This window comes from Salmo salar, chromosome 02 (genome assembly GCF_965601325.2).
Source record: "Salmo salar chromosome 02, fSalSal1, whole genome shotgun sequence".
In the NCBI taxonomy this organism is placed as follows: Eukaryota; Metazoa; Chordata; class Actinopteri; order Salmoniformes; family Salmonidae; genus Salmo; species Salmo salar.
Genome location: NC_138292.1, coordinates 9,125,505 through 9,144,478, shown reverse-complemented (window position 1 = coordinate 9,144,478; position 18,974 = coordinate 9,125,505). Strand labels below are relative to the sequence as shown.

The following is an 18,974-nucleotide window of genomic DNA, read 5'->3' as shown; positions in this document are numbered from 1 at the left end:
GGCTGTCTTACGTCGACCCAGAGCATTCCAAACATGCACAATGGGTGACGTCTGGCCATGGAAGAACTGGGACATTTTCAGCTTCCAGGAATTGTGTACAAATCCTTGGGATATGGGGCCGTGCATTATCATGCTGAAATAAGAGGTGATTGCGGCAGATGAATGGCACAACAATGGGCCTCAGGATCTCGTCACTGTATCTCTGTGCATTCAAATTGCCATCGATAAAATGCAATTGTGTTAGTTGTCCGTATCATATGCCTGCCCAATACCATAACCCCAACGCCACCCCGGGGCACTCTGTTCACAACGTTGACATCAGCAAACCGCTCGCCCACACGACGCCATACATGCTGTCTGCCATCTGCCCGGTACAGTTGAAACTGGGATTCATCCGTGAAGAGCACACTTCTCCAGCGTGTCAGTGGCCATAGAAGGTGAGCATTTGCCCACTGAAGTCAGTCACGACGCCAAACTGCAGTGAGGTTAAGACTGGTGAGGATGACGAGCACGCAGATGAGCTTCCCTGAGACGGTTTCTGACAGTTTGTGCAGAAATGATTCAGTTGTGCAAACCTAGTTTCATTAGCTGTCCGTGTGGCTGGTCTTAGACGATCCCGCAGGTGAAGAAGCCTGATGTGTAGGTCCTGGGATGGCGTGGTTACAAGTGGTCCACAGTTGTGAGGCCAGTTGAACATACTGCCAGATTCTCTAAAACGACTTTGAAAGCAGCGTATGGTAGAGAAATAAACATTGAATTCTCTGGTGGACATTCCTGCAGTCAGCATGCCAATTGCACTCTCCCTCAACTTGAACACAAGGTGCACCTGTGTAATGATCATGCTGTTTAATGAGCTTCTTGATATGCCACTCCTGTCAGATGGATGGATTAAATTGGCAAAAGAAGAAATGCTCACTAACAAGGATGTTAACAATTGTGAGCACATAATTTGAGAAACTTTTTGTGTGTATGGAACATTTCTGGGATCTTTTATTTCAGCTCATGAAACATGGGACCAAAACTTTACATGTTTTGTTCAGTACAGAGATTGTCTTCAGTAAGTATTTATACCCATTGACTTATTCCATATTTTTTGTTATAGCCTGAATCTCCTCACCCATCTAGACACAAATACCCCATAATAAAAGTGAAAACATGTATGTTAAAAAATGTTTTCAAATTTACTGAAAATGAAATACAAAAATATCATTTACATGAGTTTTCACACCCGAGTCACTATTTTGTAGAAGCACCTTTGACAGTGATTACAGGTGTGAGTCTTTCTGGGTAAGTCTAAGCACTTTCCACTCCTGGATATTGCAACATCTGCACATTCCTTTCTAAATTCTTCAAGCTCTGTCAAATTGGCTGTTAATCATTGCTATACCACCATTTTCAGGTATTGCCATAGATTTAAGTTAAAGGCTTGCCATAAAGGGGTTTAATTCTTATTGACTCAAGACATTTCAGCTTTTCATTTTTAGTTCATTTGTAAAAATAAAGAATTCCACTTTGACATTATGGGGTGTCATGTGCAGGCCAGTGATAAAAAATGTAAATGTAAATCAAAACAATTCAGGCTGTAACAACAAAATGTGGGAAAAGTTGAGGGTTGTGAATCTTCCTGAAGGCACTAACTACTGACATTTAGTGAACTAAGCCAAATGGTTGTTTCTATTGACTAACAGAGACATTTTGACCTTTGAAATATTATTTGTTCTTTTTTTAATAAACAAATTTACCCTTCTGTGAAACTAATTAAGTCACATTTTTTAAACACTCCAGATATGATGAAGATATTACCTGAGATAAGTGCAAGTTGTGTAAAAAAAAAAGTTAATTTATTTGACACATCTGAAAATACAATGTTTTGCTCTGTTGAAATTGTAAAATATATAACTTTTAAGTAGATATGGCAATTGGTTAAGAAAACAGTTAAGTTTCAGTAATATCACATGAAAAAGGGATGGTTCTCTGAGATGCAGTACACTGTCAAGGTCCAGACGAGTATCCTGGAAATATTATTCCAACATAAAACACAGCACCGTACAGACCGGGCTAACAGGCAGACATTTACAATACAATGGAATTAAAAGTAGACTCCTCCAGATGGCGTTGCAACGAAGATATAGAGATGAGCAAGATGCAAGACTATGCTCTCATACAGTCACACAAAGTATCTGCGCATGTGCACTTCACACTGCTACAACGTGGTAGCTACGGGACCAAAACAGCAGAGTAGTTTAACCTCACGCTTCAACGCTCCCTAGTTGTCGAGGAAATGGATCCACTATGTGTTAACTTTGTGCACACAACGTCATCTGGCTGAGTCAACCTTTAATGAAACCATTCTCCATCTCCTAACACAGAAAGCAACGTAACAAGGGTGGAAATAGTATTAGAAACAGCAACAAAGACCTTTATCTCACAGATGTGGTGTGATATTACCATCTCTCTCTCTCAGCCCTTAGTCTGCCTTAAAGAGAGAACATGGCTGTTATTCTACATGGAGGGTTCAGAGATGACGTGAGACCAGGTGTGCGTCCCAAATGGCACCCTATTCCCTATGTAGCGCAGTGTCCCAAATGGCACCCTATTCCCTATGTAGTGCACTACTTTTGACCAGGGCTGATAGGGCTCCGGTGAAAGTAGTGCACTATATAAGGAACAGGAGATGAAGTACTGTATGCGATGTAAACTGAGAAGAGGTTTAACACACTGAGGTATCGTCACAAAGCAAGCCCTCCTCACATCTTCTTTCAGAATAAATACTCGTCTATTATTGTTCTAAACCTTATGATAAATATTGTAGTAGTTGTGAGCAACCAACAGTGATAAAATAAAACATTAAATATTTGTAAAATATCCTCAACTCCATGATTTTGTTTCTCGTTCCATATCCATATGGACAGAAAGGTAGTTAAGTTAAAGTTAGAAAACTATGTTCAATAAATAAAGTACTTCTTGTATATTGTGAACATTGGTTCTATTCCGAATAGCTCCCTACTCCCCATGTAGTGCTGGTCAGAAGTAGTGCACTACATAGGGAATAGGGTGCTATTTGGGACATATCCAGGGTGTTGCATAGTGAACAGATGGGGCCTGTGGTGCAGAGCAGACAGCCTGGTGGGGTGGGTCTGCATGGTAAAGTCCCATACATACACAAGTCTCAATGGGTCCTCAGCTCTCACATCCCTGTAGGGGTCAATTCCATTTAAATTCTGTCAATTTAGGAAGTTCACTGACATTCCACTTTTCCTCAATCTACTTCCTGAATTAACTGAATTGAAATGGAATTGACCCCAACCGTGGTGGTTAGGGACAACCTCTTCCTAGTCTCCATGTACTGCTGGGCCCAGCAGCAGGCGGCGTGTCCTCCAGCCCAGTAGGGAGCAGCCTAACCAGGCAGGGCAGCAGGAGAGGACAGGACCGGTGTCTCTCAGTACACCCAGCTGACGGGGACCCACTGGGGCTCAGAACACAGCTGCTCCACGGCCACCTGCAGCTGCTCAAAGGCCTTGTCCAGGTTGTCGTTAACGATGGTCAGGTCAAAGTAGTGGCTGTAGGCCCGGCGAATCCTGGCGCTCTCATCCACAGTCTTCTTCAGATCTGTCTCCTGGGGGGAGAGAGAGAGGGGGAGCAGAAGAGAAGGGGGGAGAGAGGGGGAGCAGATGAGAGGGGGAGAGAGAGGGAGCAGGGGAGAGAGAGGGAGCAGAAGAGAAGGGGGGAGAGAGGGGGAGCAGATGAGAGGGAGCAGGGGAGAGAGAGGGAGCAGGGGAGAGAGAGGGAGCAGGGGAGAGAGAGAGGGGGGGAGAGAGAGAGGGGGGGAGAGAGAGAGGGGGGGGAGAGAGAGGTTTCCATCAGTGATTATCTTCTGAATAAGTACAACACTCAGAATTGTGCACAGATCCACCAACATCCAGAGACTGACCGTGAGCAGTTTGGTGGTGAGTCCAGCGTCCACCACGGCTTTGTGCATAGCTCTTAGTGTGTCCAGTTCTGGAGCAGCAACAAACACTACAAACGGCATGAACTCTGCTGTCTTCAGCTGCTTCAGCGCCTGACGACACACACACACACACACACACACACAACCCATCAACACACACGACTCATCACGTAATCATGCTTATTCAGGTTTTGCTTAAGACCCATGCATCTGTATTTATCTCAATATCAAATCCTTTCTGGGAAACAAATTAGGTCCCTTACTGTCATTATCTTCAATCAAAATAGTCAAAAAGAAACAAAAATAGCTTCTTAGCAAAAACAATTTGTCAAGAAAGAATTTATCCAAGACTGTCTGGGAGTGGTCTGAATGGGGAGGGGAAAACTAAAAACTAGCTGTTATTGGTAGAGAGGTTTGGAACTCTGTTTCTTATTGGTCTATTAACTCATTTTCCACATGGTGATGTCACCAGGCAGACCAAAACTCCATCCCACAAAAACAGTGACATTTCAGGCGGTCTTTTCAATCAGCTCTTACACTGAAAGGCATGATCATAATGTTCACATTACAGTATTATTCCAACCTGAGTACGGAAATATATATAAAGACCCAGGAGAATCCCATTTTTGACAGCACTGGGCCTTTAAATGAATAAATCCTGAGTGTGTGAAATGTGTGTCAGCCCTACCTGTGGGTTAACATCCAGGATGCAGGTACGTCCTGCGTCCACCACCTCGTGGATGGAGTTCATCTTGGTTCCGTAGAGGTTTCCATCGTACTCTCCATGCTCCAGGTAGCGACTGGCCTTGATGTCTGCCTCCATCTGGGACCGAGACACAAAGCAGTACGACTGGCCGTCTCTCTCCTCCTCCCGAGCAGGCCGAGACGTGACTGGAGGGAGGGAGGTGAGGAATGGTGGGAGGTAAGGAGGGGTGAGGAGAGAAAGGGGGGGGGGTTGAGGAGAGAAAGAGGGGGGGGTTGAGGAGAGAAGGGGGGGGGGGGGGAGGAAAAATCTCATTAATCCATAGGAGACTGAAGTTTGTCTTCTGCTGTACCCCTGATACACACACACACACACACACACACACACAACGGTGGTTCCATAGAGCAGGGGGTTGATATACACACACACGGGGGGGTGGACTGGGACTCACAGGGGACGGTGGTTCCATAGAGCAGGGGGTTGATATACACACACACGGGGGGGTGGACTGGGACTCACAGGGGACGGTGGTTCCATAGAGCAGGGGGTTGATATACACACACACGGGGGGGTGGACTGGGACTCACAGGGGACGGTGGTTCCATAGAGCAGGGGGTTGATATACACACACACGGGGGGGTGGACTGGGACTCACAGGGGACGGTGGTTCCATAGAGCAGGGCGTTGATATACACACACACGGGGGGGTGGACTGGGACTCACAGGGGACGGTGGTTCCATAGAGCAGGGGGTTGATGATGATCAGTCTGTTCTTCAGGCTGCGCCGGCCCACTCCCTGAGCACCAATCAGAACCAGGGTCTTCCTCTGGAACGGAGGCATCTTGGCCACCTCTTCGTAGATCTGCAGCTCGTGGCGGTCAAACTCTGGTCGTCACGACAACAGACACACTACCACCATCAGCTTAGTTTGCTCAGTAACAATACTAACACATAACTACTGAACAAAAATATAAAAACACAACATACAACAATTTCAACGATTTTACTGAGTTAGTTAAAAGGAAATATGTCAATTGAAATAAATTCATTAAACCCTAATTTATAGATTTCACATGACTGTGCAGGGGCATAGCCATGGTTCGGCATAGGTCTACCCACTGGGGAGCCAGGCCCAGCCAATCAGAATGAGTTTTTCCCCACAAAAAGGGCTTTATTACTGACAGAAATAATCCTCAGTTTCATCAGCTGTCCTGGTAGCTGGTCTCAGACGATCCTGCAGGTAAAGAAGCCGGATGTGGAGGTCTTAGGATGGCGTGGTGTCACGTGGTCCGCGTTTGTTAGGCCAGTTCAACGTACTGACAAATTCTCTAAAACGACATTGAAGGCGGCGTATGGTAGAAAAATGTACATTCAATTCTCTGGTGGACAGTCCTGCAGTCAGCATGCCAAATGCACACTCCCTCAAAACTGGAGACATCTGTGGCATTGTGTTGTGTGACAAAACCGCATATTTTAGAGTGGTCTTTTGTCCCCAGCACAAGGTGCACCTGTGTAATGATCATGCTGTTTAATCAGCTTCTTGATATGCCACAACTGTCAGGTGGATGGATTATCTTGGCAAGGGAGGTATAACATTTGAGAGAAATAAGCTTTTTGTGCGTATGGAACATTTGAGATCTTTTCTTTCAGCTCATGAAACATGGGACCAACACTTTACATGTTGTGTTTATATTTTCGTTCAGTATAATATACAGTCATTTATACTACAGATATATACACTGGGTGTACAAAACATTAAGAACACCTTCCTACTATTGAGTTGCTTCCCCTTCATCAACACTGATTAAAATGGATTTAACAAGTGACACCTGGTCAGTCTGTCATGGAAAGAGCAGGTGTTCCTAATGTTTTGTACACTCAGTGTAGAGCCCACAATAGATGGAAAATGAACCTACTCCACACATACGTATTTGTTAGGCTATACTGTAGTACACTTTTATATCACTGAAATATTAAATGAATGGCTGCCAATAACGAGAGATAGAGGTATAATCCAGCTGTTTTTTGCTTTGATATGCATTAGGAGATGGCTCTGGACAACAACATGTTACTGATAACAACACCCACATGGTGAACTGAAGCCCTTTAGAGCAGGATCAGAGAGGTCTAACGGCTGGAGCTACTGTTATCACTATAACAACACCCACATGGTGAACTGAAGCCCTTTAGAGCAGGATCAGAGAGGTCTAATGGCTGGAGCTACTGTTATCACTATAACAACACCCACATGGTGAACTGAAGCCCTTTAGAGCAGGATCAGAGAGGTCTAATGGCTGGAGCTACTGTTATCACTATAACAACACCCACATGGTGAACTGAAGCCCTTTAGAGCAGGATCAGAGAGGTCTAATGGCTGGAGCTACTGTTATCACTATAACAACACCCACATGGTGAACTGAAGCCCTTTAGAGCAGGATCAGAGAGGTCTAATGGCTGGAGCTACTGTTATCACTATAACAACACCCACATGGTGAACTGAAGCCCTTTAGAGCAGGATCAGAGAGGTCTAATGGCTGGAGCTACTGTTATCACTATAACAACACCCACATGGTGAACTGAAGCCCTTTAGAGCAGGATCAGAGAGGTCTAATGGCTGGAGCTACTGTTATCACTATAACAACACCCACATGGTGAACTGAAGCCCTTTAGAGCAGGATCAGAGAGGTCTAATGGCTGGAGCTACTGTTATCACTATAACAACACCCACATGGTGAACTGAAGCCCTTTAGAGCAGGATCAGAGAGGTCTAATGGCTGGAGCTACTGTTATCACTATAACAACACCCACATGGTGAACTGAAGCCCTTTAGAGCAGGATCAGAGAGGTCTAATGGCTGGAGCTACTGTTATCACTATAACAACACCCACATGGTGAACTGAAGCCCTTTAGAGCAGGATCAGAGAGGTCTAATGGCTGGAGCTACTGTTATCACTATAACAACACCCACATGGTGAACTGAAGCCCTTTAGAGCAGGATCAGAGAGGTCTAATGGCTGGAGCTACTGTTATCACTATAACAACACCCACATGGTGAACTGAAGCCCTTTAGAGCAGGATCAGAGAGGTCTAATGGCTGGAGCTACTGTTATCACTATAACAACACCCACATGGTGAACTGAAGCCCTTTAGAGCAGGATCAGAGAGGTCTAACGGCTGGAGCTACTGTTATCACTATAACAACACCCACATGGTGAACTGAAGCCCTTTAGAGCAGGATCAGAGAGGTCTAATGGCTGGAGCTACTGTTATCACTATAACAACACCCACATGGTGAACTGAAGCCCTTTAGAGCAGGATCAGAGAGGTCTAATGGCTGGAGCTACTGTTATCACTATAACAACACCCACATGGTGAACTGAAGCCCTTTAGAGCAGGATCAGAGAGGTCTAATGGCTGGAGCTACTGTTATCACTATAACAACACCCACATGGTGAACTGAAGCCCTTTAGAGCAGGATCAGAGAGGTCTAATGGCTGGAGCTACTGTTATCACTATAACAACACCCACATGGTGAACTGAAGCCCTTTAGAGCAGGATCAGAGAGGTCTAATGGCTGGAGCTACTGTTATCACTATAACAACACCCACATGGTGAACTGAAGCCCTTTAGAGCAGGATCAGAGAGGTCTAATGGCTGGAGCTACTGTTATCACTATAACAACACCCACATGGTGAACTGAAGCCCTTTAGAGCAGGATCAGAGAGGTCTAATGGCTGGAGCTACTGTTATCACTATAACAACACCCACATGGTGAACTGAAGCCCTTTAGAGCAGGATCAGAGAGGTCTAATGGCTGGAGCTACTGTTATCACTATAACAACACCCACATGGTGAACTGAAGCCCTTTAGAGCAGGATCAGAGAGGTCTAATGGCTGGAGCTACTGTTATCACTATAACAACACCCACATGGTGAACTGAAGCCCTTTAGAGCAGGATCAGAGAGGTCTAACGGCTGGAGCTACTGTTATCACTATAACAACACCCACATGGTGAACTGAAGCCCTTTAGAGCAGGATCAGAGAGGTCTAATGGCTGGAGCTACTGTTATCACTATAACAACACCCACATGGTGAACTGAAGCCCTTTAGAGCAGGATCAGAGAGGTCTAACGGCTGGAGCTACTGTTATCACTATAACAACACCCACATGGTGAACTGAAGCCCTTTAGAGCAGGATCAGAGAGGTCTAATGGCTGGAGCTACTGTTATCACTATAACAACACCCACATGGTGAACTGAAGCCCTTTAGAGCAGGATCAGAGAGGTCTAATGGCTGGAGCTACTGTTATCACTATAACAACACCCACATGGTGAACTGAAGCCCTTTAGAGCAGGATCAGAGAGGTCTAATGGCTGGAGCTACTGTTATCACTATAACAACACCCACATGGTGAACTGAAGCCCTTTAGAGCAGGATCAGAGAGGTCTAATGGCTGGAGCTACTGTTATCACTATAACAACACCCACATGGTGAACTGAAGCCCTTTAGAGCAGGATCAGAGAGGTCTAATGGCTGGAGCTACTGTTATCACTATAACAACACCCACATGGTGAACTGAAGCCCTTTAGAGCAGGATCAGAGAGGTCTAATGGCTGGAGCTACTGTTATCACTATAACAACACCCACATGGTGAACTGAAGCCCTTTAGAGCAGGATCAGAGAGGTCTAATGGCTGGAGCTACTGTTATCACTATAACAACACCCACATGGTGAACTGAAGCCCTTTAGAGCAGGATCAGAGAGGTCTAATGGCTGGAGCTACTGTTATCACTATAACAACACCCACATGGTGAACTGAAGCCCTTTAGAGCAGGATCAGAGAGGTCTAATGGCTGGAGCTACTGTTATCACTATAACAACACCCACATGGTGAACTGAAGCCCTTTAGAGCAGGATCAGAGAGGTCTAATGGCTGGAGCTACTGTTATCACTATAACAACACCCACATGGTGAACTGAAGCCCTTTAGAGCAGGATCAGAGAGGTCTAATGGCTGGAGCTACTGTTATCACTATAACAACACCCACATGGTGAACTGAAGCCCTTTAGAGCAGGATCAGAGAGGTCTAATGGCTGGAGCTACTGTTATCACTATAACAACACCCACATGGTGAACTGAAGCCCTTTAGAGCAGGATCAGAGAGGTCTAATGGCTGGAGCTACTGTTATCACTATAACAACACCCACATGGTGAACTGAAGCCCTTTAGAGCAGGATCAGAGAGGTCTAATGGCTGGAGCTACTGTTATCACTATAACAACACCCACATGGTGAACTGAAGCCCTTTAGAGCAGGATCAGAGAGGTCTAATGGCTGGAGCTACTGTTATCACTATAACAACACCCACATGGTGAACTGAAGCCCTTTAGAGCAGGATCAGAGAGGTCTAATGGCTGGAGCTACTGTTATCACTATAACAACACCCACATGGTGAACTGAAGCCCTTTAGAGCAGGATCAGAGAGGTCTAATGGCTGGAGCTACTGTTATCACTATAACAACACCCACATGGTGAACTGAAGCCCTTTAGAGCAGGATCAGAGAGGTCTAATGGCTGGAGCTACTGTTATCACTATAACAACACCCACATGGTGAACTGAAGCCCTTTAGAGCAGGATCAGAGAGGTCTAATGGCTGGAGCTACTGTTATCACTATAACAACACCCACATGGTGAACTGAAGCCCTTTAGAGCAGGATCAGAGAGGTCTAATGGCTGGAGCTACTGTTATCACTATAACAACACCCACATGGTGAACTGAAGCCCTTTAGAGCAGGATCAGAGAGGTCTAATGGCTGGAGCTACTGTTATCACTATAACAACACCCACATGGTGAACTGAAGCCCTTTAGAGCAGGATCAGAGAGGTCTAATGGCTGGAGCTACTGTTATCACTATAACAACACCCACATGGTGAACTGAAGCCCTTTAGAGCAGGATCAGAGAGGTCTAATGGCTGGAGCTACTGTTATCACTATAACAACACCCACATGGTGAACTGAAGCCCTTTAGAGCAGGATCAGAGAGGTCTAACGGCTGGAGCTACTGTTATCACTATAACAACACCCACATGGTGAACTGAAGCCCTTTAGAGCAGGATCAGAGAGGTCTAATGGCTGGAGCTACTGTTATCACTATAACAACACCCACATGGTGAACTGAAGCCCTTTAGAGCAGGATCAGAGAGGTCTAATGGCTGGAGCTACTGTTATCACTATAACAACACCCACATGGTGAACTGAAGCCCTTTAGAGCAGGATCAGAGAGGTCTAATGGCTGGAGCTACTGTTATCACTATAACAACACCCACATGGTGAACTGAAGCCCTTTAGAGCAGGATCAGAGAGGTCTAATGGCTGGAGCTACTGTTATCACTATAACAACACCCACATGGTGAACTGAAGCCCTTTAGAGCAGGATCAGAGAGGTCTAATGGCTGGAGCTACTGTTATCACTATAACAACACCCACATGGTGAACTGAAGCCCTTTAGAGCAGGATCAGAGAGGTCTAATGGCTGGAGCTACTGTTATCACTATAACAACACCCACATGGTGAACTGAAGCCCTTTAGAGCAGGATCAGAGAGGTCTAATGGCTGGAGCTACTGTTATCACTATAACAACACCCACATGGTGAACTGAAGCCCTTTAGAGCAGGATCAGAGAGGTCTAATGGCTGGAGCTACTGTTATCACTATAACAACACCCACATGGTGAACTGAAGCCCTTTAGAGCAGGATCAGAGAGGTCTAATGGCTGGAGCTACTGTTATCACTATAACAACACCCACATGGTGAACTGAAGCCCTTTAGAGCAGGATCAGAGAGGTCTAATGGCTGGAGCTACTGTTATCACTATAACAACACCCACATGGTGAACTGAAGCCCTTTAGAGCAGGATCAGAGAGGTCTAATGGCTGGAGCTACTGTTATCACTATAACAACACCCACATGGTGAACTGAAGCCCTTTAGAGCAGGATCAGAGAGGTCTAATGGTGCTGAACTCACCTGCATTCTTGGACATCAGGTACATCATCTTCTTCTTCTTCTTCTTTCCTGTTAGTGTTCCACAGAGAACACCTGGGAGGAACAAAACACATTAAAAGTTCACTGAACCACAAGAGGGCACCAGAGTAAACATATTTCCTAAGTACGTCTGAGTTGTGGACACAAGTAGAGAGGAAGTTATTCATTAGAGTGTGGATTCAGCCTATACTTTCATGACAGTTTGCTGCCAAATGTGATCATTTGAGAAATAAACTGTCATGTATAGAGGCTGTGTGTATATAGTACACTACTTTCACTATATAGGGTAAAGGGATCCATTTGGGACACAGCCGAGGACACAAACAGGTGGGAAGAAGATACGACTTTGGGGTAGATGTCAGTACTTTGTTGAGTATAGAGATGTGTGTTACAATTCCATTTCACCTTAGAATACTGCCTGGTTCAACTGAGTTATATAGGCAGGTGTAAAAAAGTCTAACTACCTAATAATAATGACATTTTAAGCACTTTTCAAACACCCAAAGTCACTTTACATAGTCAGAAATGTACCTGATCCATTCCATTCTCTCCTCACAAAGGCCTTCCTCTTTTCCTCTAAGAACTGACTGGGGATCAGTCCTGTGGCTCCTCCCACAACGTTGACTGCCTGAGGGACAGGATGTGAGGTCAGAGACGTGCTACTTCCTGCTTCTCTTGCTCTACTCTTAAGGATCAGTTCATTTTTTGTAAATTAAAAGTCACAAATGGAATACTAGTCCCTATCCCATTAGGGGCGCTCAGGGCCGGGTTAGGACAGTTGGAAGCAATATGATTAAAAGTAGTGACGCACCGATATTACATTTTTGGCCGATACCGATATCTTCCTTGCCAAAAAAAAGAATACCGATATCCCCCTCAGAAAAAAAGGCCTTTTAAGCATTCTAGTACAGTTAAATAGTTAACACACACACATGGACGCAGCGGTCTAAGGTACTGCATCTCAGTGCAAGAGGCGTCACTACAGTCCCTGGTTTGAATCCAGGCTGTATCACATTCGGCCATGATTGGGAGTCCCATAGGGCGGCGCACAATTGTCCCAGCGTTGTCCGGGTTTGGCCGGGGTAGGCCGTCATTGTAAATAAGAATGTGTTCTTAACTGACTCCCCCAGTTAAATAAAGGTTACACACACCACAAAGTTACTATGTTGGCATTTACACATGTCCCCATTACCAGTAAAACATCATCAAAACATATTTATTTCACTTACTTGCTGTGCTGTTTGGTTGTTCATTTGTTCAGACGTTTCATTCTCAACCAGGATTTCCATGGAATGCGTTTGGGTCTTTGCGTGTCAAAAAAGTTACACGTCAAATAAGCTTGTTGACCAATCAGTGACTGCACGTCACATAATAATTTAAAGCGTTCATAATTTTTTTTACGTAGTTATTACACTATCACTCGTATTTCATGTCACAACGATTCATCGATACGTATGCTATGATGCTGATAAAGTTGTCTCGTGTACCTACAGTGCTGGTCATTAAAAAAAAGCTAGCTAGCTCATAGATGCAAACAATGTTCTCCCCCAAAAACATAGCAAAACGACATCATCTGTTTCAGTAGCTATAGTTATAGCTAGGTGTCATCTAAAATAACCCTCATTTATAAGACAGTTCTTATTTGATTAATGGTGGTCGGACACACCTATGTGAAGATAGCCACAATAAGGATTAGCCAAAATAGTGGACTTTGCGGTTAGCCTTCAAAATAAAGGTATGCCATTGACAGTGATGCAAATGAATACAAATAGTATAAATATGGCATAGTTTAATAGATCATGCTAAACGAGGTTGGAATGTTATATAAAATCAACAAAAGACAATTTGTTAATTTGACAAAAGCTTTTGAAAACACACTGGATGTATTATACTTTAGAATTGCATTGGGGGCATACTTATTTCACTGTACAGCCTTACCTATGGGTTGTGGATCAATGACATGGGGTATCAGTCTACTCAGTGACACCCAGAGAACATTAGCATTATAGTTCTTATTGCAGGACTCTGAAACAACTGTGAATTGAGCCACATTTATTGTCAACCTATACTACGTGGATGTTTTGGAGTCTGATAACTGAGGAGGACGTTGGGAAAAAATATATTGGGTATTGAGTAGACTGATACCCCATTTCATTGATCCCAATCCTTATGTAAAACTGTACAGTGCAATATGAATGTCAACACACACAATAGGCTGACTGTGGAGGTGATTTCACACAGTCACAGTCCCGCGATAAGAGCTACAACGCTAATATTTGCGTAAACTCTTCAGTTGTGTTCTGTGGGTGTCACCGTGTAGACTGATACCCCATTTCATTGCTTCACATTCCAACCTTGTTTAACTTTATCTAGTCTAAATATGGCATGATTCCACCAATTGTAACCTTCTGCATCACTTTCAAACGGGTACTTTTATTTTGAAGGCAAACCGCAAATTCCTCTATTGTGCCTAATCCTTTTTGCGGCTAGCTTCACAACACATAACCCAGTCCCGTTGAGACTCACTAGCCAGATGAAGCAAGCTGGCTGCTTATAACGTTAGCTTTGGGCAACAAGGTTAATTAGCTGGCTAGCTATTTATCTTCATGAACTGAAGTTCAATTTCAATAGGCGAACAACAAGTGGCTACCTAGCTAATGCTTACTCACAAGGATTCCTAAATCATTGCTAAGAATAGTGAAAATGACTGCAGTTTCTACTGGTCATTATTTTCAGGCTGGTTGTATTGGTGCTAGCTAGGTGCCAAGCTAAAGCTAGCTAGCTACCCCAGAAGTTGCAGTTGAACAAATGATGCTTTATTACCAACGCGGTATTGTAAACACATCGTTCGTGGCCGGTGTTTGCAGACCTTTTTGTACAATTTTGACAGTGCTACTGATAGTAGAGGTGGTGCTAAAAAAAAGTAGTGGTGGTGCTTGGCTTGCACATGCAAATTCACAACACAACATTCTACAACAGAACTGTGTTGTTTTACGTCTCAAATTAAAGCTTATTTAACACATCAAATAGTGTTATTGTGAAATAGTGTTATTTGACGTGTATCTTTTTTGACACGCAAAGACCCAAACGGCGCTCCATAGCATGTCGTGAAGCTAATACTGTGTAACTCCGGTAGGGCAACATCTGAACAATAGCGCACTTGGTGGCGTTAGTGTGCCGGTGCTCGACCAGTTGCGAAAGCCAACATCACCCACGACAGAGAACGGTTGATTGTCAAGAGCAATGAATTCCATTATCTTGGCGTTAATGGATTTCGCCTTCGAGTTGTCTCGCTGAAATGTTCTTACTCTTTCAAATGACTGCTCGATCCACACAGCAGACATTGTGGGCTAGGTTAGGAATGCACGTGTAGCGCCACATTTTACGTGGCGTCATTACGTCATATAGGTATGCACGTCAGCTTTGACATCTGTTTTTAACATCGGCGTTAAACTAGACATCGGGCCGATGCCGATGTTCAACATTTTTAGCTTAATATCGTTCGATTCCGAAATATATCGTGGATCCCTAATTAAAAGTTCCACCTAGCCAATCAGAAGACAAGATGGAGCATGGAGCTATTACCATATTGCTTACACTGCATCTATCCATCCAGTTGTTGTCCATCCTAAGGGTGGATGTGGGAAAGTCATTCAACCCTGAGTCTAAGAGAACGTTCCTCTGAAAGTAGTAGCAGAGCCATATATTTGATCAATAAGGCATGAGGACCTGTGGATTACAGATGAATAACACACAGCTAAGGGCTGTTCTGGGGTCAGCAGTACCTACCTGCCACCAGTTAGGGTCCTCTCTGTTGACAATGTGCAATACATCTCCTTTAGAGAAGGCCAGGCCAGCCTCCTTACAGGGGATCAAGTTGTCTGTGGCTGGGCTGTAATTAAAGTGGGTTTTCAGATGCACCTGGAAAACAAGGTCTGTGTTACCATAGATACGGCTTCAGGTAGAAAAAGGAAATAGGAGGGGTGTTTAACAACAATGACATCCTCTTCAGATTGTAAATCACCAACAGCCCAACGCTCTACAGTCTGTACTGTGAGAATCTACAGAGAGAAACAATCTACAGGACTGTATCTCTCCAGGAACAGGGTTAGAGAGCCCCGTCCTACAGGACTGTATCTCTCCAGGAACAGGGTTGGAGAGCCCTGTCCTACAGGACTGTATCTCTCCAGGAACAGGGTTGGAGAGCCCTGTCCTACAGGACTGTATCTCTCCAGGAACAGGGTTGGAGAGCCCTGTCCTACAGGACTGTATCTCTCCAGGAACAGGGTTGGAGAGCCCTGTCCTACAGGACTGCATCTCTCCAGGAACAGGGTTGGAGAGCCCTGTCCTACAGGACTGTATCTCTCCAGGAACAGGTTTGGAGAGCCCTGTCCTACAGGACTGTATCTCTCCAGGAACAGGGTTGGAGAGCCCTGTCCTACAGGACTGTATCTCTCCAGGAACAGGGTTAGAGAGCCCTGTCCTACAGGACTGTATCTCTCCAGGAACAGGGTTGGAGAGCCCTGTCCTACAGGACTGTATCTCTCCAGGAACAGGGTTAGAGAGCCCTGTCCTACAGGACTGTATCTCTCCAAGAACAGGGTTGGAGAGCCCTGTCCTACAGGACTGTATCTCTCCAGGAACAGGGTTGAAGAGCCCTGTCCTACAGGACTGTACCTCTCCAGGAACAGGGTTGGAGAGCCCTGTCCTACAGGACTGTATCTCTCCAGGAACAGGGTTGAAGAGCCCTGTCCTACAGGACTGTATCTCTCCAGGAACAGGGTTAGAGAGCCCTGTCCTACAGGACTGTATCTCTCCAGGAACAGGGTTGGAGAGCCCTGTCCTACAGGACTGTATCTCTCCAGGAACAGGGTTGGAGAGCCCTGTCCTACAGGACTGTATCTCTCCAGGAACAGGGTTGGAGAGCCCTGTCCTACAGGACTGTATCTCTCCAGGAACAGGGTTGGAGAGCCCTGTCCTACAGGACTGTATCTCTCCAGGAACAGGGTTGGAGAGCCCTGTCCTACAGGACTGTATCTCTCCAGGAACAGGGTTGGAGAGCCCTGTCCTACAGGACTGTATCTCTCCAGGAACAGGGTTGGAGAGCCCTGTCCTACAGGACTGTATCTCTCCAGGAACAGGCTTAGAGAGCCCTGTCCTACAGGACTGTATCTCTCCAGGAACAGGGTTGGAGAGCCCTGTCCTACAGGACTGTATCTCTCCAGGAACAGGGTTAGAGAGCCCTGTCCTACAGGACTGTATCTCTCCAGGAACAGGGTTAGAGAGCCCTGTCCTACAGGACTGTATCTCTCCAGGAACAGGGTTGGAGAGCCCTGTCCTACAGGACTGTATCTCTCCAGGAACAGGGTTGGAGAGCCCTGTCCTACAGGACTGTATCTCTCCAGGAACAGGGTTAGAGAGCCCTGTCCTACATAAGGCCTCACAGCAGAATGTGCTCTGGTTGGTGTGTATATGTATACAGTTCCCTACTCCTCCCCATGCCCCAGATCAGCTGTCCTTTCCTTTCCTCCTCCCCATGCCCCAGATAGGCTTTCCTTCTCTTTAATACACTCTCTCCCTCCCTCTTCCCTTCCTTCCTTCCTTCCCTCCCTCCTCTTCCCTCCCTCCTCTTCCCTCCCTCCCTCCCTCCCTCCCTCCTCCCCCCTCCCTCCTCCTTCCCTCCCTCCCTCCCTCCCTCCCTCCCTCCCTCCCTCCCTCCCTCCCTCCCTCCCTCCCTCCCTCCTCTTCCCTCCCTCCTTCCTCTTCCCTCCCTCCTTCCTCTTCCCTCCCTCCTTCCTCTTCCCTCCCTCCTTCCTCCTCAGTGCCCCAGTTATCCCATGAAGTGTATTAATAGGACCAGTGTGTCCCAGGCAGGGTAACAGTTCCAGGCCCATGCCCTGTCATTCTGGGTTAGGACCAGGTCAACTGTCTCCCCCTCAACCACCCTGACAGGTACAAAAACAGAGGGATGTTAAAAGGCAAAGATAACTTCATAGAAAATGACTCAAGTAAAAGTCACCCAGTAAAATACTACTTGAGTCAAAGTGTTTGGTTTTAAATATGTATCAAAAGTAAATGTAATTGCTAAAATATACTTAAGTATCAAAAGGTAAAAGTATAAATCATTTCTAATCATTTTTTACTGTAGAAAACCAGACGGCAACATTTTCTTGTTCCAGCCCTGCTTTAACACATCTGACTCTACTAATCACCTCAATGAAGTGAATCAGGTGTGTTGGTGTAAAAAGTCTACATTCCCAATGTCACTCCAAGAGGAGGATGGTTAGCCACCCGTGTTGGAGTCATTAGGATGTGAATGGAAGCTAACTGAAACTGAGGGACCTACCTGAAATCTGGTCAATAACAAACTGTTATTTTTGTTTTCTGTTGCAAAACATTCTGCTACGGTTCACTAATAAATAGGACCCTGTTCTCACCTGTGGGGGTGCTGGAGTGTCGCGGTAGCTGGGCAGGATCTTGAGGGTGATGCCCCCCTGGCAGTCCCTCAGCAGCTCCAACAGCTCCTTGGGATCGCTGCCCACCTCGCGCCCGTTCACCTCCCTGATGACGTCTCCCGCGTGCAGCATGCCCTGCCGGTCAATCATACTGCCGTGCAGGATCCTGGCTATCACCAGCTCCCCGCGTGCCACCCTGAACGTCACGCCCTGAGGAGGAGAAGAGAGGAGAGAAAGACAGAGGGGGATTGAGAGAATGGAGAGAGAGACACAGAGAGAGAGAGAGACAGAGACAGAGAGAGAGAGAGACAGAGAGAGACAGAGAGACAGAGAGAGTGGTTAATGCATCAGATAGGGGATTTAAATATTCCATGTAACTAACCTGCTAACTACAAACTATGAACAGTCATCCAGATCTTGCAGATTGATTGGTAATGTCTGAGACAACGTCCTAAATGGTACCCTGTTCCCTACATAGTGCACCACTATTGACCGGAGCCCGGCTATTGCTCCCTGGTCAGAAGTATTGCACTATATAAGGAATAGGGTGCCATTTGGGACTCAGTCATTAACTCACCAGTGGTTCGCCAGCCTTCTTCTGAATGCCAATCATCCTGACGGCGTCAGCGAGCACAAGCGGGCTGGTCGCCATGGCATTACTGTTCACCTCCGACGGCAGCATCTCATAACATTTAGCTGCCACCTTGTCATGGGCCTCAATCAGAGACTGGAGAGAGAGAGAGACAGAAATACAGAGAGAGAGAGTTAGCTGCCACCTTGTCATGGGCCTCAATCAGAGACTGGAGAGAGAGAGAGACGGAGA

At 45.7% G+C, this 18,974-nt stretch overlaps 1 protein-coding gene across 2 annotated transcripts in view; it reads right to left on the bottom strand.

Moving 5' to 3' along the window:
* Window positions 1-1,819: 1,819 nt before the first annotated feature.
* LOC106594551 (protein PALS2) overlaps window positions 1,820-18,974 on the bottom strand; it is a 60,230-nt gene continuing 43,075 nt past the window's right edge. For both annotated transcript variants that reach the window (XM_082959603.1, XM_082959604.1), the window contains 9 exons: window positions 18,729-18,878; window positions 18,134-18,361; window positions 15,486-15,617; window positions 12,228-12,324; window positions 11,679-11,750; window positions 5,376-5,537; window positions 4,638-4,840; window positions 3,932-4,060; window positions 1,820-3,616 (listed from right to left, as the gene is read on the bottom strand). In XM_082959603.1, the coding sequence (XP_082815729.1) occupies window positions 3,440-3,616; window positions 3,932-4,060; window positions 4,638-4,840; window positions 5,376-5,537; window positions 11,679-11,750; window positions 12,228-12,324; window positions 15,486-15,617; window positions 18,134-18,361; window positions 18,729-18,878 (1,350 nt within the window). In that variant the 3' untranslated portion in view covers window positions 1,820-3,439. The remainder of the gene's footprint in view (window positions 3,617-3,931; window positions 4,061-4,637; window positions 4,841-5,375; window positions 5,538-11,678; window positions 11,751-12,227; window positions 12,325-15,485; window positions 15,618-18,133; window positions 18,362-18,728; window positions 18,879-18,974) is intronic.